At 33.7% G+C, this 25,503-nt stretch overlaps 1 protein-coding gene across 1 annotated transcript; it reads left to right on the top strand.

Annotated features, from left to right (window-relative positions):
* The first annotated feature begins 1,943 nt into the window (after window positions 1-1,943).
* On the top strand, window positions 1,944-5,925 carry LOC143553337 (RNA-binding protein BRN2-like). The gene is made up of 9 exons (XM_077043358.1): window positions 1,944-2,228; window positions 2,400-2,482; window positions 3,478-3,529; window positions 3,666-3,791; window positions 3,894-3,973; window positions 4,066-4,248; window positions 4,366-4,672; window positions 5,277-5,420; window positions 5,498-5,925. The coding sequence occupies exons 1-9, from the start codon at window positions 2,060-2,062 to the stop codon at window positions 5,623-5,625; spliced, it is 1,272 nt and encodes a 423-aa protein (XP_076899473.1). The 5' UTR covers window positions 1,944-2,059; the 3' UTR covers window positions 5,626-5,925.
* The last annotated feature ends 19,578 nt before the right edge of the window (window positions 5,926-25,503 follow it).

A 25,503-nucleotide genomic window follows, 5' to 3' on the forward strand; every position in this document is an offset into this window, starting at 1 on the left:
AATAAACAATAAACAAGCCTAACCCAAGCTTGAAAAAACAATTCACGAGCCGAGCCCGATGTCACAGACCAAATATTTGAAGATCGAGATACTTGATTTATGTTTTATGGCTCGTCCTAGACTTCATCGAGCACGACCTCAACGGAAAAGGAGACGTACATACCTAGTCGTGCTTGTACGACGAACGTATCGCTGCAGAACGAAACCAACAGATCCTGATCATAAGCAGGGGCGGACTCACTTGTTAGTGAGGGATGTCCCCCGTTCCCTGTGAAAAGAAAAAAATTAGTCTTAATATACCGGGAAATTCCTGTCCGACCCCTGTAAAATTTTGATCCCGACCCCTGTGAAATTTTGAAGCCGAACCCTGTATAATTTCAAGACGACCCCCATGAGATTTTGAGACTAACCGTAATAAAAACTACAATGAAAATTTTATAAATATAATTATATAAACAATTTTTCCTATTAATATCAATAAGTTCATTATTCCAATATCCAATCCAATTTTTAAGCCCAAGACCCAACTCAATTCCTACTCAATATTTAGCCCAATACCCAATCTCATTCTAAAATAATATTTACTTTTACTGCCTCTCGCACCCTCTGCCTCACATTCTGATCGTCTGCCTCCCTTGTCCCTTCGTCTTTTCAAGCTTTAGCTCACCGGAATCGGAAATTCCGGCCACCAGGCAGGGGCGGATTCACGGTGACAAACAATTTCACTATTCCAACATCCCTCCGGCCACTAAAAAGCACACTAAGATATACCATAAATACATAATACATTTAATTTATGTCTAATTTAGTTAGGCTTTTAAATTTTTAGGTTAATGATGTTTAGATTATGTAAAACAAATGGGGGAATTTTGTGATTTTGCGGACAAACTTGTAATTCTGTAACATAATTCATAAAGTGGAATTTTGAATTTTTAGTAGTTTGATACTTGACTAGTTTGATTACTTGCTAAGTTTGTTGTAAATATGATCTTATAGGAAGAAAGAATAATGAATCCGATAATGGAGAGATTTCCTAAACAGAAAGGTAATCAAGGATCGTCTTCTAAGACTCCCGAGTTTGTTGAACTGGATGATCTTCCTTTGGATCCCGCCGATATAATATATTACGATTAGTCGAGTTGTACCCATATGATTTTGATGAAAGTGATAAAAGAAAACTCTCGGTTGAACTCGCGACATACATCGATAATTTGATAGGAGATAAACGATTGAAAAACTTGAATGGCAAGTCTTGTTCAATTGATGGTTCAAACAAAGAAACACCATTCCTTTGCATTGGTGTATCGTTTATTAAAGTTAGCTCTCGCATTATCCGTCGCAACCACAACCGTTGAAAGATCCTTTTCGACGATGAAGTATGTGAAGTCCGATTTGCGTAATCGAATGGGTGATGAAAATTTAAGCGACAGTTATATTTATTACATTGAGAAAAACTTGTTTATCATTGTTAAAGCAGATGATGTAATGGTTAGATTTCAAAAAATGAAAACTCGTAGAGAACAACTTTAATAATTTTGTCATATAATATTTTGTTTGGTAATCCTTTTTTTATATATATGACCCTTCCCGACCCTATTTGACCTGACAGTTGTATTAGTACCGACCATAAAAATTCCTGACCCCTGTGAGAAAATTTTATGGATCCGTCACTGATCATAAGCAGACCGATTGGCTGGCCTTCGGGCGCTACACTGAGTCTTGGAATATAACTCTGTGACATCAAGCTTTCTTATGTCAGAACGAGCCAAGCTAGAGCCTAGTCAAAAGCTACAGCCTACCGGGGGTCGTTACACATAACTTGATAGTACATGGGGATAAACAACACATTCCTTATAGTATAAGGATCATATACATATATATAACTATATATACACGTCACTCCTCAAAATATTTACCCATTTACCCAAACAGCACTCCAACCAGCGAAGACCCAAGTGTGTGTCTAGAGAGAGAAAATAATAATAATAACAACAATAATAATAATTTTAAGAAGAGAGAGAAAACAAGTTCGAGATCACCGAGAAACCCGACGGCATTAATGGCGGACGGTCACATGCTTCGAAAACATTCCGACGACAGCGTCAAGCTCTTCGTCGGCCAAGTCCCCAAGCACATGACCGAACAACAGCTTATTGCAATGTTCAACGAGTTCGCTCTGGTAGACGAAGTCAACATCATCAAAGACAAAGCCACCAGAGCTTCTAGAGGTTTATTTATTATTTAATTCTGGATACTGATCATGTTACGTTAGTTACAGATCACAATGCGTGGATCATAATTGATATATTTTTATATATTTATTTTTTTGTGTTAATAGTGTTGACTTGTGAGATCTGGTTAGTTGAGAATTTGAAACCCTAACTAATTGTTGTTATCAGGTTGTTGCTTTGTGATATGTCCGTCTAGAGACGAAGCCGACAAGGCGGTGGAGGCGTTTCATAATAAGAAGACTCTGCCTGGGGTAATTCATTAGTTAATTAATTAATTAACTAATTATTATTGTTGTTGTTGTTTGGATCTTCGGTTATATAATGCATTGTGAAAATTTGGATTAGGAAGAAGTATAATGTTGTGAGTGAGTAGTGACATCTCCATCACATCAAAATCACAAACTTTTCTATGTAGGGGTATCCATGGAAATTGTGACAATTTCTATTTTTGGGATGTTTTGTTAAATTGCAATGTTTTGTGTTTTTTAAGATGTCTAACTGTTTTCTTACAAAATACAAATCCGTGATGATTATTTCTTCGGCGACATTTTTATTAAAATACATGCTGAATTAATGCCCCAACTTTTATGAGATTTAACAACAATTGTCGATATTTGCACCGAGACGAAGTCAAAATTATTGAGGAGGTTATAGCGCAAAATTTAATATAACTGTTTATGCTTGAGGTACTTGATATATGGTTTAGTGTATAAAGGGAGTTCTGATCACCTTTTTAATTGTTATTAAAAGGAACATGATCATAAAGTTTAGTAAAGTTGTTGTGGGAAAAACAGGCATTATGTAGCAACCTGCTTTACTGGACAATGGACATCATCCTTGTTTTGAGACACTCATGTAAAGTTAACTAGCTCGTTTCTATTTCAATATTTCAAAAGATGTATGGTTACTACTATTAGTAGTAGAGTATGATATTGATTAAAGTAATGGCTGTTTATCAAACGTAAAGTAGTACAGTAACTGCAGGGAAGTAAAAGGCTTGGATACTAGTAATTAGTGCTGGCGAAAGAGTCGATTATGTTTTTGGAATATGGAAATGCCAGTAATTATGCTACTGTTTAACCTTATTCTAGGGTTTTATTCATCATTCACTGGTGTTTTAATCAAGATTTACGTTATTGGTTTCTTTTTAGTGACATTGATGCTAAATATCTCATAAGCTGGGTTGCTTGTAGACTTGATTTTGACTTTTCGATTTGATGACGTATGTCCTTTATTATATCTCCAGGCATCTAGTCCATTGCAAGTGAAGTATGCGGATGGCGAGTTGGAACGATTGGGTATGCTATGTTATTTCTTTTATTTAATTGAAGATTGCTGTTTTCTTTGTTGTGCGTGTCATCTGTTGGTTGTTTGTTGTCTAACATGACCATTATCTGATTAGCATTTTTTAATTTCTGTGACATTTTTCTCAAGAACACAAGCTTTTTATCGGTATGCTTCCCAAGAATGTTTCTGAAGAAGAAGTTTCAACATTATTTTCACAATACGGAACCTTAAAAGACCTACAGATTCTCAGAGGTTCTCAACAAACAAGTAAAGGTGCAAATACTTTCTGATTCTTGATTCAGCAAACTGTAGATATTACGTCTGTTATCTTCTTCTGGTGCTCCGTTTCATGTTTTAGAATCATGATTATGGCAGGTTGTGCTTTTGTGAAGTATGAGACAAAAGAACAAGCTGTTGCTGCTATAGAGAGCCTTAATGGAAAACACAAGATGGAGGTTTATATTAATTATTACGCATTTGTGCTCCCTTTTTTTCTTCTATAAATAGTTTCCATGTTGTTTTAATCTTGTTGTTTTTCTCATATTAGGGTTCAACCGTCCCTCTAGTTGTTAAATGGGCGGACACTGAAAAGGAAAGACAAGCTAGAAAAGCTCAGAAGGCTCAATCGCTGGCGTCTACTTTGGCAAACGTTGACCCTAGTCAACATCCGTCTTTATTTGGAGCACTTCCAATGGGATACATGTCACCGTATAACGGTTATGGGTATCAGGTTTGTTTTATCATAGTCACTGCATTACTCGGGTACTTTTTTGTGTGCCCTCTTTTGTTTGCAACTGCCATTTGGCATTGAAGGTGCTTTATGAATAAGAGTTGATTTTGTAAGTAGGCTTCTGGAACTTATGGGCCCATGCAGTATCGCCTTCCCCCGATGCAGAATCAACCCCCTTTTACCAACCTGAGCCCGACTCAGCCAAATGCATTACGAGCTGCCTCTCCAAGAAACTATGCGGTTCCACCCGCTGGTTATATGGGCTCTGCTTACCCAACGGTTCCTAGGCTTCAATACCCTCTGGCGTTTCCTGGGGGAATCAGACCTTTCAGTGGCCCATCTAGCCCAGTACCACCAGAAATTGTAAATAACCATGCTGCAACTGCTTCGACTGTCAGTGGAAGTGCCCCAGACCATGTTGAAGGTTGTTAAAAATCTTTTTATGTAGATCACATCTATCTTGACTGTCAGTCTGTTCATGATGTTTCTTTAACGGGTCAAACAGGCTAAAATTAACAAAGTTAGCAGATTGTTTGTAGCTCTAACGAGTCAAATTGGTAAAGTCGAAAAAGTTATCTTAATAGGGAAAGCGTTTGAACAGATAGAAAACTCCCTATTTAACAAAAGCATTTTTTTAATAAAATAAGTTTTTTTTTGTAATCAGGTTCGATGCACTAAAGTTGAACAAAAAGTGTTTTTGGTCAACCCAACTCAACCCGTTTTGACCAGTATCATATCTATCCATTTTGAGACCCATTAGCAACAGTGCAACACACACCTAAATGTACAATGACCAACCGACCCAAGTACCTGACTTGTTCGGTTAGTACTAAAATTTACCCATTTTGACATGAACCAACCTGTGCCAAACTTTGGACAAAAGTGTTTAGGGTCTGCCCATTCCGACCCGTTTAGACATGTACCAAAAGTAACCCATTTTGACATGAACTCGTTTGACCCATTACTGACCCACCCGATTTTCCATCTTCAGTTATTATTGTGTGTTTAAGGAGCCTGTTTTAGTTCAGGTCCACCTGGTGCTAATCTGTTTATTTATCACATCCCTCAAGATTTCGGGGACGAAGAGCTTGCAAATGCGTTTCAAGGGTTTGGAAGGGTGTTAAGTTCCAAGATTTTTGTTGACAAGGCAACTGGTGTTAGCAAGTGCTTCGGTATGACCTTCATCATATTCCATTCCATTTTCCAACAATTGTTACAATTCGGTCTCTAATTAGTCAGATGTTAGCAGGTTTTGTTAGTTATGACTCTCCAACTGCTGCACAAGCTGCAATAAATTCAATGAACGGGTTCCAGTTAGGTGGTAAGAAGTTGAAGGTTCAACTTAAACGAGACAACAAACAAAATAAAGCTTATTGATCTGATGATGATGGTAAGCTAGCTATTGAAGGCTGCAGAACTCTTATGTGTAATTTGCATATACGAGTTTCTGCTGTTGAACTGAACTGAACTGCTGCTACAAAGTGGATCTGGGACCCACTTGTAGCCAAAGCCCTGACACTTGTAATACTTTGTTTATTGTGTGCCTTTGTAATCTGTAATTGTGTAACATATTAATTCATTTAGTCATTGACTTTCAATATATTCATTCTTTTCTCTATAACATCACATGTAGCTTTAGTGTTTCAAAAGCTTATTTTAAAAAAACTGTTCAGTTTTCTCTAACCGCTAATCATCTTTCTGGATCTTGTTTTATTGTCGTCAAAGTTATCTGACTTGTTCGTCATTTCAATGAGCGTTTGAAGATATCTATTCACATGCGGTTCGTCTGCAGGTATTTGCTTCAGTTACTCATGCATGTTTTTTATATGCCTCTTATAGACGTGTGCATTTTGAACCATTTTACCAGTATATCTGCTTAGATTGCTTAATGAATTTGAAAACTAACTTTATCATTAATTATAATCTTAATTGCTAATGATTAGTCTTTTTTCTGATCAAGAGTAATAGCAAGTTTTAAGGTATTTCTGAGTTATTCATTTTTCATACTGTTCCTCTTTTGTACACAGGCCAAAAACATTGGATGCATTCTCCCACACATGTGTCTTCTGTCATGTTCCTGCAAATTGTTGTATTCTTGGAAATTGATCTTTATCCAGCTGGCTCTTAACAGATAACACAACCACATACTTTCAAGTTTGGTTGGGTTCCAGGCAGCCATGTCACCACATAATGAGATTGTAGTTGTTTCTTTGCTTAAGCAGAACTGACACACAGTGATATCAGGTAATATTGCTAAAAGTTGCTTTAGTATTGTTTCTTTATAAAGTATTTTTATATATTTATTTGTCAGATGTGCTTGTTTTTATGTTTTTGTCTGCCTTTTTTGTGCCTCAATATGTTCTTGGGAAACGTTAGAACCACATTCTAGTTCTTGTTTATCTTTAATATTTTATATTATTTTGTTACTATATATGTTGCAGTTTGTGCACCATTGATACATCATACATGACCTGTATTTCCGTGCCTAGTCAATTAATACCTTTTTCTCAAAAAAAATTATCTCTTAAATTACTTACATTAAAAAGTTTAGATTATTGTTTTATGTTCTAGTTTTCTAGTCATATATAAAGTCTTGGTTAATTTTCAAAGGTTTAAAAAATATGGACAAAGACTTGGTTGCAGCCTCGCGGGTCAACTTGATCAGGCCCGTTTTCACACATTACCCAATACTCCCGACCCGCCAATTTGTCACTTCTATCAGTAATGTTTTGGTAGTGAAATCTGTGATCTAGATTTTGCTTTTACATACAGTTCATGATGGTAACCTATTTAACGTAGTTTTGATGGTGGAGTACTGATGAAGCAGTGGAGCTCTTCTAAAAATAGCACAAAAATGTTCAGTTTTAGATCAACATTTGGTTCATTTGCAGAGCTATTCATGAGTTTTACAGTGAAAAAACCCACAAAGCCATCATGTCGGTGTGCTGTACACCGAGAATTTATTTACAATCATATATAATCATGAAAATGCATCTCGTTTCTTTTCTACTCGGTGTTTGGTGAGATCATAGGCGTGAGCATGATCGTCTGCTAGCTTTATAATGTTACACTTATTCTAAGTTCTATATTTAAAACCTCAATCCTCACAAAAGGAATCACTTTGTATAAGTTCTATATCTGTATATAGAGGTGGACAACAAAACCGGTTCCTGGAACCGGTTCGGTGGAACCGAACCGGTTCCTACCCGTTTTTCGTAGGAACCGGTTCGGTTCCGTTTCAACCCGACGATCCGGAACCGGTTTGACATGTTTGGAGGTGGACCGGGTAGGAACCGGAACCGAACCGGAACCGGTTCTGGAACCGGTTCGACCGGAACCGGTTCGGAACCGGTTATAGCCGTTGGAGTGGTTCTAGCCGTTGGGAAACGGTTTTATGGCCGTTTTTTGACCGTTGGGGTCAAAAATGGCCGTTTTTTTGGCTCCCCAAACACCCCACTACTAGTATAAATAGGTATTTGGTGTAATGGGTTCATCACAACACTCAAAACGCAAACCCGAACGCAAAAAAATACAAAAAAACGCTATTACAACGTTCTGAGTTCTCTAATCTCTTGTTTTCTCTTCTTCTATATTCATATTTGTTGTTATGGCTGCCTCACAATCATCGGTTGGTCAAGGTTCCACCGCCGGACCAAGTTTCGTTCGTATTGTACCTCATAATCGTAATCAAGAGATTTGGTGCAATTGGGATTTGGTTGAATTGAGTGACCATTCATTGAAGGCTCGGTGCAAGTTTTGTGGGATTTATTTAAACCCACTTCAAGAAGCTTTTACATACAGTTCATGATGGTAACCTATTTAACGTAGTTTTGATGGTGGAGTACTGATGAAGCAGTGGAGCTCTTCTAAAAATAGCACAAAAATGTTCAGTTTTAGATCAACATTTGGTTCATTTGCAGAGCTATTCATGAGTTTTACAGTGAAAAAACCCACAAAGCCATCATGTCGGTGTGCTGTACACCGAGAATTTATTTACAATCATATATAATCATGAAAATGCATCTCGTTTCTCTATACGATCTTGAACTCGATCAATTTGGTATGTAAATATTCCGCCTTCACTATCCATTTGCGTTTGTTGCGACTCGACGTTCTGTTTCAACGCCCTGCAATACGGTCTTTCGATGTGTTTCTTCAAATTTGAATTCGAAAGTGGGTTTAAATAAATCCCACAAAACTTGCACCGAGCCTTCAATGAATGGTCACTCAATTCAACCAAATCCCAATTGCACCAAATCTCTTGATTACGATTATGAGGTACAATACGAACGAAACTTGGTCCGGCGGTGGAACCTTGACCAACCGATGATTGTGAGGCAGCCATAACAACAAATATGAATATAGAAGAAGAGAAAACAAGAGATTAGAGAACTCAGAACGTTGTAATAGCGTTTTTTTTTATTTTTTTGCGTTCGGGTTTGCGTTTTGAGTGTTGTGATGAACCCATTACACCAAATACCTATTTATACTAGTAGTGGGGTGTTTGGGGAGCCAAAAAACGGCCATTTTTGACCCCAACGGTCAAAAAACGGCCATAAAACCGTTTCCCAACGGCTAGAACCACTCCAACGGCTATAACCGGTTCCGAACCGGTTCCGGTCTAACCGGTTCCAGAACCGGTTCCGGTTCGGTTCCGGTTCCTACCCGGTCCACCTCCAAACATGTCAAACCGGTCCCGGATCGTCGGGTTGAAACGGAACCGAACCGGTTCCTACGAAAAACGGGTAGGAACCGGTTCGGTTCCGCCGAACCGGTTCCAGGAACCGGTTTTGTTGTCCACCTCTAGTCTTGAACAATTGAATATCACGCTAATCTGTATTCGAGGGTTCATTATACCATAACCAAACTATGCGAATTGGTAAAACTCAAAGCCCTATGGTTAGGATTTTGTATTTCCGTTTGGTATGAATTTTGTGATAGACATTATCATAACCTTTTCATGTAATGTTACAAAGCATTCTGTTACTTGGTTGAAAACATTTTACTTTCTAGAGTTGTAGCCAGGGTCGTCTCGGAAATTTTGAGTGCCTAATACGAGTACTAAAAAATAACCTTTACATAAACCTTTTTCCCCCCAAAATGGACGAATGAACCACATTATTAGGTTACTTACAATTCCATTACTTCATTATACTAGGCCTAGGCTCAATAACATATTATTTGTTGTGAAACAAGCCTAATAGCTAAAACATAAGAGAAGGGGATGTAGGGAGAAAGAGATATATTTCATTAATAAGATGTATCTTACAATGAGGTATAAAGATATGTATATATAAGAGAAAAATAACTTGGACAATAAGCCTAATCTATATTAGGTATTGATAACCACCATAATATATATTTATAACACTCCCCCTTGGTTATCAACTTAATACGCTTGGAGTGCTGCCTCATTAAAAACCTTGCTAGGAAAACCCAGTGGGACAAAACCATAGCTAAGGGAAAAAGAGTGCAACGCGTATTGTCTCCCCCTTGATTTATATATCCGTTAAAAGGGTAAATATCAATCTTCTGTGAAAGCTACAAAACGCTTGTACTCAATCATTTGTGTCTTCGTCCTTTTACATGCCAATCGTTAAGTTGAACAATGTTGCATGATCTTCACGTGAAAAGTTCTATTGTATCATCTGTTGTGTTTCTCTGCATCGACAAGACTAACAAAACTTGTTTTGACAAGTTAGTAAAATATAAACGCATATCTTTCATACCTGAAATATATGTTTTAACTCATTCCGATGTCTCCTAGCTGGATACATGCTGTTAAATATATATATATATATAAAGAAAATAATAATCATATATAGCTAACAATAGGATATAATGCACATATGCATTTAATTGTGGTATTTCCGAACTAATAATATTTCATAATTAGGTATAAAATGATATAGAGTGCATTGTAACATACTCAAGAAGTCTTGTCTTTGGTAAAATGTATCAACATCTTTTAGATGTACTTTGATGGATTGGTAAACATATAATTACATATACACTCGAACTGCGGCTTGAGAAATAATCATATCATGTCAAGGTTTTTCAAAAATTCTCCCTCTAAAAGCTCAACAGTTTCTCTCGATGATGTGTACATCATCTGTGTAAAGTGTGATATCATTGTAAACTGTGATTATATGAACTTTTTAAGAGTAAAATTTTGAAAAATTATGGGTATCTATATCCAACTTATCTCCCCTTTTATCAAAATTTATCTTGACATGTACCACACTAAATCTAAATATTTTAGTCCATATGTAATAAGCATAAATCCATGCATTTTTCAATCCATCATGAAGTTTTTTCATCTTGACAAATTATACATGCATATTCACACTTTTTAAAAGTTTTGGTACATGAATTTATCACTTACCAAATTAATTGCAAAATCTATAATATCCAATTCATTTCCTTTACTTATTGTACCATGCTTACACATTTATGATATCATAATCGCCAAGTTTAGCTTCTTCCTTTCATGTTTATTGGTGCACAAGGATGACATCTTTATGATGTTTCAAATACCTTTAAATATTTAATTAACCTTAGGAAGTTATCGGGAGTTCCGATTATATTCAAGGCATCGATGCATAAAATAGTCATAATGTATTCATATCTGATTCAGTATACAACAATCATAAAGTTCTCGGGAATTTACTTTGCATGAATTTATAGATTTATATCCTTTAAGGAATTCCATATAAATTTCCATATTATATGAATCACAACATTCGTAAGACGCATATCAATTCTATTTTTGTATTACCAGACTATTTAGGTATCCAAATGTTATTGATTCCACCATTGGAGAATACATCTCCTCATAATCAATCATGGGTCTTTGCAAAATCCTTGTGCCACCAATTTTTCCTTATATAATCACTTAGTTAAATTTTCGTAACTCACATAAAAGAACCATTTGCATCTAACACATTTTACAACTATAGTTGTACGGACTACTGGTCCGAAAAACTTTTCGTTATTTAGAGAATTCAACTCTGCCCTATACGCGTCTTTCCACTTTGGCCAATCATTAATATGCTTTCATTCATAGGCAGATCTTAAATCTTGATCCTCATCATTTCATAATTTAAAGCGCTATATTGTTTACAAAAGTATAACGACGTCGATTTTATTTCGATTCCATATATCTCGGAGACATGATAAAATATAATGAGATCTCTTTATTTTCATGCACCTGAGGTTCTTCCATAACCATCATGTCTAATTTCTTTTTAAGAGACATTTTACTGCACCTCGACTTGACCATCTTCATTATTTGCTCCAATTTTCAAGGAAATTTTACCTTAGGAACCGATCAGTCTACCACGCTACACGTGCGTTAGACTTATTATCAATATGCATTTGTCCTTCTGGGACATTTATTAATTGGAGCATTAACAGTTCATATAGATGTCTTAGTTAGACACTCTCTTTTGGTCAGTGAATCGTCTGGTAATTGATTCATTAAACCTTATACATGAATTATCCTTTAAACTTTTAGTTCATATAATTTAGTTTGAGGGTCAATGATAATTCATTCCAACTAAATTCGTTTTTCAACTGTTTTATATCTCCCCCTAATTTTGGGAATTTTGATTCACTAAAGTGAAAACCGATACCCAACATAAATTCCCAACTTCATCTTTGTGTGTTGTGGTGGATTAATTTCAGTATATAGCACACACCAAATATTAGATGATAAATAATTAATTCCTGACCAAAACCCAACTTTAATGGGGAGTAAATGCTATAACATGTTGGCTTAATGTGAAATAATTATAAGACATGTATAATCATATGTATTAATATGCAAACATGAACCTTTGCTCTCTTGATCGTTGGCTTAGCAACCAATTATAGGCGTTGCATAATCGTCTTCAACAAAAACAATTCGTGTAACAACATAATCTATATGAAGTTCAACACTTTTCCAATGGTCATTAAGTTTATTCTTATTACCAAACCAAATATCATAATATGGAATAATGTGCTTGCTATCTCATTAGCTAAGCTATAAATCACGCAAACATGTAGTTGCGAACGAGATAACCATTTAGACGATGCATCGATTTAAAACACTAAATGGTATCGTGTTAACTTCCGGGATTCACACCCTACTTTAGTTGGTAATTCCTTTGAGAGCAAACTTTGCTTATTTTATTCTCATAAATAATTTTCAATTCTTCAATATGTTTCACATCAATGACTCGGTGTGGTCAAACCGGTCATGCCGTTAGATAATCATGATCCATAAACTTCATGTTTATGATCGTATATGTATTATTCTTACTTAATACAATACAAAAGAAAATATCAAAGAACAATGTATTATCATTTCAAGCAATCATATGATCTGACTTTTGTATTTTCATATTTTGTTCTCATATATGATCAATCACTTTGCCACTTCTGGTGGCCAATGTCATTATTAATATAGCCATCAATATAGTTTTCTCATTTATGTCCATGATAACAATGCCCAATATATATTCGCATTCACTTTGGGGAATGGAATAAAACCGAGTCATTTTCATGGTTTATTCATAATTTTTTTTGTGACACAAATAAAAAATCACTTCAAACATTTTAATAATGTGCTACTTCATGAGCATATTTATGGTTTGACAAATGAAGACTTGCCTTATCCGGTTTTCCTCATAATTAATCTTCTCGTCATATAATATCAATCGAGAAGTAATAATTACATGACCAAGTCATCTAATTTATCATGCTACTATTTTATAACCTTCAATAATAAGATTTAAAAATATGACACATCAAACGTGCTTATAATCTTTTGTAACGGTGATACAAAACCACATATTTGATCATATAGTCTTCAATATTATCACCGATCTATTTAATATGTATATGATAGCACATTGAATACAACATATACCATTAATTTAGATTTTAAAATACACAACGTCATAACATGTCTTTATATAAAACAAGTTTCATTAAAACTTTGTGAAACAAGATGTTGTTTTTCACTCGTTACAAACAAATATATAAGTCATGTATCTCTGTATCGTAACATAAGCATTCACACGTATATATGTTGCAATCAAATACTTTACTGTACTTTGAAACATAAACAAATATCTCAATGAATTCCTTTAATGTTATAACAAATACTTTACTACGAGTTAAAAACCTTTATTTTCCTAATAATATATCATTCTTTTTCATATTTCCTTAAAATCTCAATGTTACAAATGTATCTTTTATCCAGTGTTTTAAAACCGGTTTAAACCGGCCGGTTGAACCGGTTAAACCGGATTTCGCACAGTAGGCCGGTATTTTGAGTCCGGTAATTTTGACCGGTTTGCTAGAACATCGTACCGGCGGTTTTGCCTAAAATATCGGTTTTTACCGGAAAAGCGGTTTTAAGCCCGATAAATTTTTTATATTTGCGGCCCATATTTTTTTCATAATTATTTTTAACCCAACAATTAACATTTAAACATGCAAACTTTAGGACTATTTTTTTATTAAAATTGAATGCTTTAAATTACTTTTTTAATATGGATCAACTTTTGGATTATTCTTTCTTATAGAAATTATTTAGTTTTGGGTTATCTTTGGATTAAATTTACATTTATAGAAAATTATAAGGTAAACTATTCAACCGGTTGAACCTCCCGGTATAATCCGGTTCAACCGGTTGTACCATTTTTTAGCTCAATCCGGTACAAGTAAAATACCGGTTTTTAAAACATTGCTTTTATCATATATACGTTTCAAATATATTTGATGAAGCCAAAGTTATAAAATGTATATATCCATAAACTGTGGAAATAAAATAACGTTATTACTAATTTGTATATCCACGATATACATATATTAATAATTCCTAATAAAATAACGTTATTACTAATTTGTATGTCCATGATATACATATATTAATAATTCCTACGTAGTTGTTTTTTTTTTCAAAAACATGGATTTAATTTAAAACAATGATACGTTTAAAACTAGACAAAATTATCATGAACCTCACTATAAATATATTTTTGGAAAGTTTTAATTAATTTGACAACTTTGTATGCAAAAAATTGTTACCATTAAATTGTAAAGCAATCTTTGATTTAAATGAATTAAACCATTAAATAGTTAAGAAAATATTGATGATAAGTTCCTTTCAAGCTTTTAACCATTAGGAATTTCATCTAAAGGAACCTTCCATGTAGATCTCGATTGTTATAGATTGATCTAGTCTGTAATTCATAACCGTAAAAGTAGATTTTACTAATTATAAGAAACTATTTTGTCAAGAGATCAAGTTTATTAGTCTAAATTAACACTTTATATAATTTCCAAACATGATGATGCCATACATCTTAACAACCATAATAATATTATGGATATCTTGACAGTAATTTTTTATTTTTTTAAAGATTATTAAAAGAAATCATTCAGTTTTACAAATTATAAAGAACTGAGAGTATTTACTTTTAAATAAGCATATACATATAATGACTATTGGAATCTCTATTTTCAATTTGAAAGTTAACTATCTGTTTGTTTTTTAACCTAGTATAAAATTCATAAACTTACCTGGAAGAAATTTCGAAAACTTTACAAAAGAATAATTAAATTTTGATATAATAAACCATTCTTGTATGCATAATAATTAATAACATGTTACTGGATCCATGAATTATTTTTTCATAAACCAATATATGTGGAAAAAATTCATAAACCAATGATATTTGATTATCAAAAATCAGATTACCGACCGACTCCCCTTATCCTATTTCGTTATTTATTGCCTCTAGTTTATTTTCAGTTAGTTTAATTGAAACAAAATTTCATCATCTTATAAATAAAAAACGTGCCTCTTATAAATCAAAGACATGCGCATATGAGTGTAAACACAAAATACAAGGGCTAGTCTTTGTTACTTGAATTATGAATGAAGAAGTTTGGCTGAGACGACTGCTTCATCCCTAGGTTTTTGACAAGCTAATAATTGACTTCCATCTTCTCCTTTCCGTGGTATCTCAATGGGGGCTTTGACCAAAGGTAGGGAGTGAAAAAAAAACGAGTTGAGCAACTCGTGCTGATAACGTGTTGTGAAACAAGCCTAATAGCTAAAACATAAGAGAAGGAGATGTAGGGAGAAAGAGAGATATTTCATTAATAAGATGTATCTTACAATGAGGTATAAAGATATGTATATATAAGAGAAGATAACTTGGACAATAAGCCTAATCTATTTTTGGTATTGATAACCACCATAATATATATTTATAACATTATTAGATTATTTAATGTTTAACGAATTTGCTTATAGTTTCTTATCAGCCATGTTCAGCTCCGTTTGCTTATCGATGTTAAAAATTTCAGGCCCTCATCGAAAATGTGCCCTCGACGTTGGCCGAGAAGTGTATGAGGTTTGGGCCGGCCCTAGTTGTAGCAATCACTCCAGACTCCGGAGTCTGCATACACTTTGCCTCTTCAAAAGCAAAAATACTTTATGCCTACATTTTTCGTTGTAGTTTTCCACTTTTACGTATTTGACTCAACATTATGTATTTTAGCAAACCATATGTAAACTCCAAATTATATGTATGTGAATTTAAAGCGACAAGAAGTATAGCGAATTAAAATTTAAAGCCAATTAACTTTTTAAATATACGCCTAGAGTACGTGTTACAACACATAAGTGATAAGTCTAATGAACTAACAAATGAAACATGTGTGTGGGTGTTAACACGTAATGTTATGTTGTAGTAACAAAGTGGTTGAAAAACCACTTATAAATATGCATCAAGTGAGCATTTAGTAATTAACATGAACTTCGGAAATGTTGGGTACACCGAGAGAATAGGATCCCAAAAGCTGAGGCGTGAGACGAGATGCGAATGTGCAAACGTCACGTGCACGTACGCAAGGTACTTTATACAATAACCAGCTTTTAAACTGTCGATTACACGTGATTCGTCAAATTATAAAAATAAATAAGGTTTGTTATTTGAAATAAAGAAACAAAATTAAAAATAAAATAGAAAATTAAATATATAGTTCAAACAATAATATCACAAGTTTGAGAAAATCTCTTTATATACAACATTTGTAGTTTTATCACAAGTTTTCCTATCGTCATCCAATATCACAAGTTTAACACTACGTGTTTATCTTCACACTATGTTTAATTTCTTATATCTAAAACGACACCAAGATAATGTCTAAAAAACCTACAAAACAACTAACATTGTTGTGTCATAATATTAAAAAAAACTATAGTTGGTTAACTAAAATTTTCCTAAAACCCGTTTGGACCAAAAAGTGATCATTTTTAAGGTGACTCATTTTGATTTGGTACCAGATTAACCTAACCCGCATAAATATATATATATTTTTAATTTGATCTTAAATGTTCACATAATATCCAAAACCAAAACAATGTCTCAACCCAATTTTGACTTTCATAGAGTCAGCAAGTCTGTTATAGTCAACATGAACCAGATTCAACCCAAGAATCAAAATTTCCATATTTTCCAAGTTACCTCTCAAACCATATCAGATTCATTGACTATTTTATGCCATCTTAGACAACCAAGTGACCCATAAAAGAGTCAGCAGGAATGAAACAAAAGATCACTTCATATTGTAGTTTCTTTTTGGTCTTTGCCCTTAGTCATATAAACAGTGTAACTTGTGTGAGATTCAGCATTTTCATTGTTCCACCAAGCTATCCAATCATGGTCAATATAAATCCAACCCATTTGGAAAATCCGTATGTCATATTTGACCAGAAAAAAAGTCAAACATGACAAAAACTCCTAAATTGCACAAATTGTTACCTCTAATCCAAATCTCTCTAACACTCCAATCAAAGTGATTGATCATATTCGTTTGCTTTCCCTCATGATGTCTAGAAATTAGGACAAGCTGCCTAATGACCAAAATACCCATGCTAAATCCCTCTAGTACTTGTTGCTTGGATTATGCAATATGACCCGTTAGCGTTAAAATAATAACCAAAATAGACATACTTAAAAGTAAACGAGTAGAATTACCACGTGTTCTCTAAGATACTAAAATGTGAGCACATATTAGTAGTTTAGTACATTAAAGCTAAAATATTCATGCCATTATAAAGAAGCTACAAAGCACATATTAGTACATTAATCTACGTGTGCTTTCATTCTGATTTCATCATCTGTAGATGATTTGAATCTCATAAAAAGGAAAGGAAAAAAAAAAGACACCATTAACCATTTATTTCTAACTCTTTTACTTGTGTACAAGTCACCAGAGTTGGCTCTCCATTAACTGCATAATTTGGTCTTTTGGAACCGGTGCTGGCTCATTGCCTAGTGCTGCAAATTTATTGTACTTTACTCTAAAAATAGACTAAAATATTCAAAATTTAAGAAAAGCTATTGATGGCATACTTACGTTTGAGTATACACCCGGGTTTGCTAGATATCTACTTTCCTTGGAGCTATGGATATTTGTAGTTTTGTTTAGGTTTAGGCAGAAATGGAAAAAAAAAGTTCATAAGAATTAAAGGTTATATACAGCTTTACACGTATAAATTTTAAGAAGGAAAAAGATATTAAGATTTAAATAAATGATTATTGAATATGTGTAGCGGACAGGTTCGTCACAAAAGCTTGTAAAAATAACTATTTATTTAGACATGAAGACACACATGTAATTAATAATACTATAGATATAATGCGTGTAATCAAAAGATTCACTATTTTTTAGACATGAAGACAATACATATTTTACTCAAATATAGTTTTGACCTTGAACAAATTAATGGAACCTTTTCTAAATCATCCCGTTCAGTTCAGCCGACAACCAGTTAGTTGCCCTGATTTAACCAATTAGTGAAGAGGAGATGCTCTCTTGTCATGCAGATACATACATGCTTTCCGTTGGATCGACTCATCGAGTCTATGATGAGTTGGTGTCTTGTTTATCAAGTTGAACACGTGACTTGGTTTACATGGAATAAATTACTTGGTGAACAAGTCGAGCCAATGACTTGAACAACAAGGAATATATTTATTAATTATTGTTAAATATGTTTTTACTAATTAGTATTTGAGTATGATAAGGAGTTTGTATTCTAGTATAATTAGTTTTTCATATTTAAACTAGTATATATACCCGTACTGGCGGATCCATGAATTTTTGTTAGGGTGGGCACAAAATAGACAGCTTAAACAATAGTTTGGGTCATAGAGAGCAGTGTTAACTAACCATTTGAAGGCGGGGCATATATGAGGGTAAATTGGTATTTTTACACACTGCTTTTTAAAATCAAATGTTTTTCTTTCATTAATACACATCAATTACATGACACAAGTAAACAGACCCATTCGTTAATTAGTTTTTTCTTACATGTTGTTGAGTATTAATCAAATAAGAATTAATTGATTTAAGTTATTAGTTCATATTATCAATATTTCCTTTTCAAGAATTAAACAGATTCTTCATGATTTCTGTTTTTATTTTTATTTTAAAACGATAACTCCCTTGTATGTTAGGTCAACACACTCTCAAATTTGAAGAGCTCCATTTCTATTAGTATGTATTATTATTTTATTTCAACACGTGAAAATAATAAAACAATATATATGTTTGAAAATTAATTTCTTAAAATACTTAATTATAAAAAATAAATTAATGATTGTAAGTTAAATTGTTGAATGTTCCGATGATAACCAGTAAAGAAAATTTATATTTACTAACTAAACATGGAGTAAACTAAAAAATAATTTAAAAGAAATATATATCTAAGAAAAGTAATAGATGAACTATTTGTAGCCAGTAGCCTATTTTCTCCTCTCTAAATCAATTTAAAAATAAATAAATCTAGAATGTAACACACAACACTTATCTCGATAAAGTTACTTCTCTTCTTCTTTTAACTGTTCTTTGAAGTTTGACGTTCACCGCATAGAGTCGCCTCTTATGGCCGGAAAACTCATAAATATTATGTGTTTCTTCTTCTTTTCTAAATTTAGATGCCCAAGGAAGCATAATACTGTCGGGGGGCACTGACCAATTATCGACTCGTCATATACTAATTTGTACCTGCAAACACGGCACTCCGGCCGACGGACGGTGGGCACCGGCCCACCGTAGTAAAGCTCTAAATCCGCCTATGTATACCCGAGCTTGTGGGTTATATCATTGGGCGTTTTCAGTATTGTGATTTTCGAGCTAATGAGAATTACAAAGATCGAGCTTATGATCTAAAACTTCGTTTTTGTATTTATCGATCCTGGTCACCAAGATTCAGAGGGCTCTGATACGAATTGAAGTTTGGTGACCTAGATCGATAAGTCTAAAAAACAAAATTTTAGATCATAAGCTCGATCTTTGTAATTCTCATTAGCTCGAAAATCACAATACTGAAAACGCCATCATCACAAATAGTAGTTATCGAGTCTTTTCCCTTTATGTCCACACACGAACTATAACCGAAACGAACCTGCCCAACATTCTTTTCATCTAAATCAGAAAAGTAAGATTTCGTACTCGTCATATGATTGCTCGCCCCATTATCGAGGTACCAAACGCCATCCTCCTTCGGTTCCGACTCGTACCGCTTCGGATGCACGTTATCTTCATTCAAGAAAACTTCTTCATTAATACTTATCTTCATCAAAACTTCCTTCGTTGCTTGTCTGTCTGCTTCGGTTAGGTTTAATTCGGGTCGTTTTGCTTCGAATCGTTTTCCTCTTCTTTCCGGGCATGCCGAAGCGTAGTGACCCATCTCGTCACAACGAAATCATTGAACCCCCGAATAATCTCTTTTCATACCCGAATCACCTTCTTTGTTCCAGTTATATTTGACTTTCGATTTGTCTCGGGATTGCTCTTGATGTCGTTTTCTTTCCTGTTTTTCCCACCATTGGAGTTGCTCAGAGAGGAAGATTATTAAACAAGAGCTTACCATGATTATCATCGACACTTTCCACACGATCCTCGTAGGTTTTTTAATCTACCTAACGCTTCATACTTTATGGTTTTCAAGTCAGTAACTTATTCTAATGAGGCAACAACGTTTATAAAACGCTTAAGCATGCTTATAAAAAACTTTCTTACTAGCCTTTGTTTATCGAGTGCAGAACCGAGCGAGGCGAACTTTGAGGCTATACCAGATAGTCTCTCGGAAAAGTCATCAATAGTATCGGTGTCCTTCATCCTCATGGTTTCAAATTCAGTAATTAAGGTATGTAGGCGAGCCTCCTTAACCCTCTCTTCGACAACATAACGGATCTTGATCGCATTCCAAATTTCCCAAGCAGTTTCGTATTGGCCAACTTGTTGGATTTGTTCTTCTGGAATGGATTGAAACAAATATGCAATCGCAACACTGTTCTTCTTTTCATCTAATGCAGCTCCTGATCTCGGCTCAACAACATCCCACAGATCATGGCTTCGAAACACGGCTTTGATTCAAAGCGCCCACGTGGTGTAGTTGTTCTTCGTGAGTATCAGACAGAGTAATGGAATTGAAGAACCACTCGTACGGGTTGAAGAATCACCCATGACTTCTCTTCTTCTCTAGTGACCGTAGGTTTGCAAAAATCTTGGATCGATGTTGAAACAAAAATCATTTAATCAGAGAGGAACAAGAAAACAATTGAATACCACTTGAAACAATTGTTGAATCGATGGGATGATCTTGAACAGAGAACAATTGTTGTTTTATAAGAAGTCTTCCAACCAATTGAGAAACAATCGTTGGATCTTCCACAAAAACACAATATTTTTAATAAAGGAAGTATTAATCCAAAATATATATATATATATATAAATATATATAGAAAATGGTTCAAATAAAAAGAAGTAGTTTCCTAGGATTGGTAAGAACCAATATAATTTTGACATTTGGCATTACAAATTATGGTGAAAGAACAATTCTAGGAAACTATGTCGGTTATTGGTAATTTTAAATCTCAACCATTGATTAACATGATCCAATGGCTATGATTTATTCCTAGTCTTCCTAGGAAACTACTTATTTTTAGGATAACATTCCCCTATATATATATATATAGGGGTGAGTTAACGTACAATAATGGCTATCGTACATTAGGTACGCAACACTCCAGAGCGTTTGATTAAAAAACGCGCGGTGGCAATTTCGTAAATAACCCAACAGTAGTTTGCGATCAAAATTCGTCGATTACAAATCAACTCTTATCCAAATTCGGAACTTGTCACTCAATCTAATCCAATTTCTAAACTATAATCACAACTTACAGTATGAAATCTCAAAAGTCAAAAACCAAAATTGAAATAGAACGTCACTGAACATAAAAATCTTCAAATTGATCAAAAATTGATGATTTAATCAATCGAATTGATGTGTAAGAGGCTTTATAATCATCAATCGATTATGAAAATACAAATTAACACACTTAATTGAGCTATGATTAGGGTTCATGTTTAAACGTTCTGCACAAAAACTTTAAACGTTCTGGACTTTTTGTACAGAACTTCTAAACTTTTTGTACAGAACTTCTAATTTTTTTTGTCTAGAACTTCTAAAGTAAAAAGTTTAGACCAAAATGAAGAAAAAGTTTAAACGTTCTGACAAAATATGAACAAAAAGTTTAAACGTTCAACTAATACGTTCTGATCAAAACTACAAATTTAAACGTTCTGACCAAAACAAACACTATTAAACGTTCAAGTTTAGATGTTTTGTACCAAAACTTTAGAAGTTCTAACAAAAGGTTTAGAAGTTCTATACAAAAAACTTTAGAAGTTCTGTACCAAAACTTTTTGTACAGAACTTCTAATTTTTTTGTCTAGAACTTCTAAAGTAAAAAGTTTAGACCAAAATGAAGAAAAAGTTTAAACATTCTGACCAAAAATGAACAAAAAGTTTAAACGTTCAACAAAAGGTTTAGAAGTTCTATACCAAAACTTTAAAGTTCTAACAAAAGGTTTAGAAGTTCAATATAAATTCCACTCTTAAAACGTTCTAAGGTTAAACCTTTAAACGTTAAGGCAAAAAACTTTAAACGTTCAAGCCAAATTCTCATCCTTAAACGTTCAGACTTAAACCTTTAAACGTTCAATTATGGAAGTAAATACGTTCTACTATACCGTAGAACGTTTAAGCAAATAAACATGAATGAAACGTTTAATCACTTTATATAATATCTTATTCATAAAAAAATCATCAATCGACAGTCAATTTGATAATCGATTATATTATATGAACAAATATGGAACGTATTAAAATTTTTGCAAATGGGTTTCTGCGAACGACTTATTTCAGTTCAATCCAATTGAATTGGTGTTTGCAAATAGTTTAATCACTTTATATAATCTCTTATTTATAAAGAAATCATCAATCGACAGTCAATTTGATAATCGGTTATATTTTATGAACTGCAATGTTAGACCTGCAATGTTGTATGGAACAGACTGTTGGGCCATCAAGAAGACACAGGAGCGCAGGATGGAGGTGGCAGAGATGAGGATGCTAAGGTGGATGTGCGGACACACTAGATTAGATACGATTAGAAATGAGGTCTTTATGGAAAGATTAGGAATAGTTAGCATATCAGAGAAAATAAAGGAAGGGAGATTGAGATGGTTTGGGCATGTGAAGAGGAGACCGACAACAGCGCCAGTTAGAGTAGTGGAAGCCTTCATTGTGGAAAGAAAGAGGAGTAGAGGCAGACCTAAATTGACTTGGGATGAGAGAATTAGACATGACTTGACAGAGTTGCACCTCTCTGAGGACATGGTCCAGGATAGAGATTCGTGGAGACATAGGATTAAGGTTAGCGACTTCTAGGGGAAGGCACCTAGTTAGCTTAGCTTTCTATTTAGGGTCTAGTTGGCTAGTCTTGATCCTTGTTGTTTATGAATATTTTTTTGTTTTGATGCTGCTTTTTGTTTCTTATGCCATTTTCTTAGTAGGTTACAGATTCCTTGCTTTTTTGGTAGTTTGTTATCTATGTATTGCTAAGTGTCTTTTTCTTGTAGGATGTATGTTTACTATGATTACCTGTATGTAGCTTTATGAGCCGGGGGTCTCTCTGGAAGCAGTCTCTCTATTCTCTCGGATAGAGGAAAGACTTGCCTACATCCCATCCTCCCCTGACCCCACCGATAGCGTGCTATGCGGTGGGATATACAGGGCTTGATTGATTGATTGATTGATTTATATTATATGAACAAATATGGAACGCATTAAAAAGTTCTGCAAATGGGTTTCTGCGAACGGCTTATTTCAGTTCAATCCAATTGAATTGGTGTTTGCAAATAGTGTCGGTGAAGATGGTTGAATCGATGTAGTGTTTAATTAGGATGGAAACGAATTGAAATTATTTACAAGTTTGCCACTCCGTGTCTTTTGAAATCACGTTTAAAACTGTCGCGTACGTATTGTACGATAAGATATTAGCGTATTTGATCCTTTGCCTATATATATATATATATATATACTAGGATAGTGTCCCGCGTTACACACGAGTGGAAAATATAAAAAACGTCAAGTAAATATTAATCTTATAGATTGTAATGACTGTTATAATACGAGTTACACAAAGAAAGCACCACCTTTTTAGCATTCAATTGTTTTGACTCTTTCAATATACACAACATGTTGCTAATTCGTTAAAAAAAAAGATGTTCAATTTGAATATGCCTTTGTTGTATACGTATATAGTAAGCGAGTAAACTTATTTGTTTTCAGATAGATGTCATTTATAAGTAAATTAAAGTGTTTAATTAGTGGAATATAACTTTCTGCATAAGAAAATTAATTATAAACTCAATTTAAAATTTAATGTTATGAAGTTCATAAGGGTAAGCTTAAAAAGTTCATATCACTGTTATTAAATTTAATTAGGCAATGTAATATGAAATTTCTCGTAACAACAACTATTTAAATGCAAAACTTGTTGCATGTTAACAAAAAAAATATATCTTATAACAGTTATTTAAACTTAGTGATAGTAGTATAATTAAGCTATCTTTGATTATTCCATAACAAAACTTTAACATGATAGTAGTATATCAAGCCATCTTTAATTATTCCATAACAAAACTTTAACATGATAATATTATAATCAAGCCATCTTTAATTATTCCGTAACAACACTTTAACATTAAATGATAATAACAAACAAATTTTAAAACATAAGATTTTTATTCATAATTATATCCACACGAAAGCATATGAAAACCACAACATTGTCAAATATGAGTCATATTACGAAACAAAAAAAAATAAAATGAAAAAAAGATAAGACACTCAAATAAAATAAAACACGAATATTCCTAAATTCAAAACATTAAAAAAAACCACATTGCTTTTTATTCTTCGAGAAATCTGCAATTTTCCTCCCTTGAATATATTGTCACTGTATGGAATAGCCACTGTAATAATTAGAAATAATAAAGTAAAAAATCAATCATCATTGTAAACATATAAGAATCATAGTTAATTAAATAATATATTTTATGAAAAAATAAGGAATTTCCTTAATCAACTATATGAAATATCCAATAAGGTTAATGTTAAAATTGATTTGAAAAAAAGTAAAATCGAATAGGATAGAAATTTGAAAAATTGAAAAATTAACATACCGACCGATTGAAGATTGAGACGATTGGGTCTATCAACGATTGAAGATAGACACGTTTGGGTCTATCAACGATTGAACAGTGAACGATTGAATATGTATCGTACAATGAATTTTAGGGCTATTTGAGTAATTGATAAAGGGGTTTCTCCATTGATTATGGCTGGAACGAAGAATCTTGTAAAGAATGGAGAAGAATATCATCATTGGAGGGATTCAGTTGGGCGGCAAACACCAATTAGGGTTTAGGAGTTGAACACTAAGAAAGAATGGATTAAAATGGTAACTGGTTATAAGAAATCAGGTTATAGTATATAAACGGGTCGGGTGTAATAAACGAGTCGCGTGTGTTGGATAATTTATTCTTTAAATTTTAATGGAAAATATGTGGAAAGAAAATAAGGAAAGTTGATGACATGGAAAAGATCAATATGGAAAAATGGTGAGTTAGATGCATATTTGAACAACCTTGTTGATTGCCACGTGGACAATTGTAATGCTTTAATAGTATTGTTAGATTTTTTTTGAGTTTGTGTTGAATTCAACCACCACCACCAAATTGTCGCTTCAGTCTTCAACAACAAAAGAAAATTTGTTGTTTTAATAAAAGGAGTCTTCAAACAGCAAAATATAAGAAACTAACTCGTGT

This window comes from Bidens hawaiensis, unplaced genomic scaffold, assembly GCF_021521415.1.
Source record: "Bidens hawaiensis isolate Kalapana, Puna unplaced genomic scaffold, B.hawaiensis_p1.1 tig00017166_1, whole genome shotgun sequence".
In the NCBI taxonomy this organism is placed as follows: Eukaryota; Viridiplantae; Streptophyta; class Magnoliopsida; order Asterales; family Asteraceae; genus Bidens; species Bidens hawaiensis.

Coding starts and splice junctions, on each gene's coding strand:
- LOC143553337 (XM_077043358.1), top strand. CDS start 2,060: ATGGCGGACGGTCACATGCTTCGAAAACATTCCGACGACAGCGTCAAG. Junction 3,530..3,665: donor TGGCGAGTTGGAACGATTGG/GTATGCTATGTT, acceptor ATTTTTCTCAAG/AACACAAGCTTTTTATCGGT. Junction 4,249..4,365: donor ATAACGGTTATGGGTATCAG/GTTTGTTTTATC, acceptor TTTTGTAAGTAG/GCTTCTGGAACTTATGGGCC.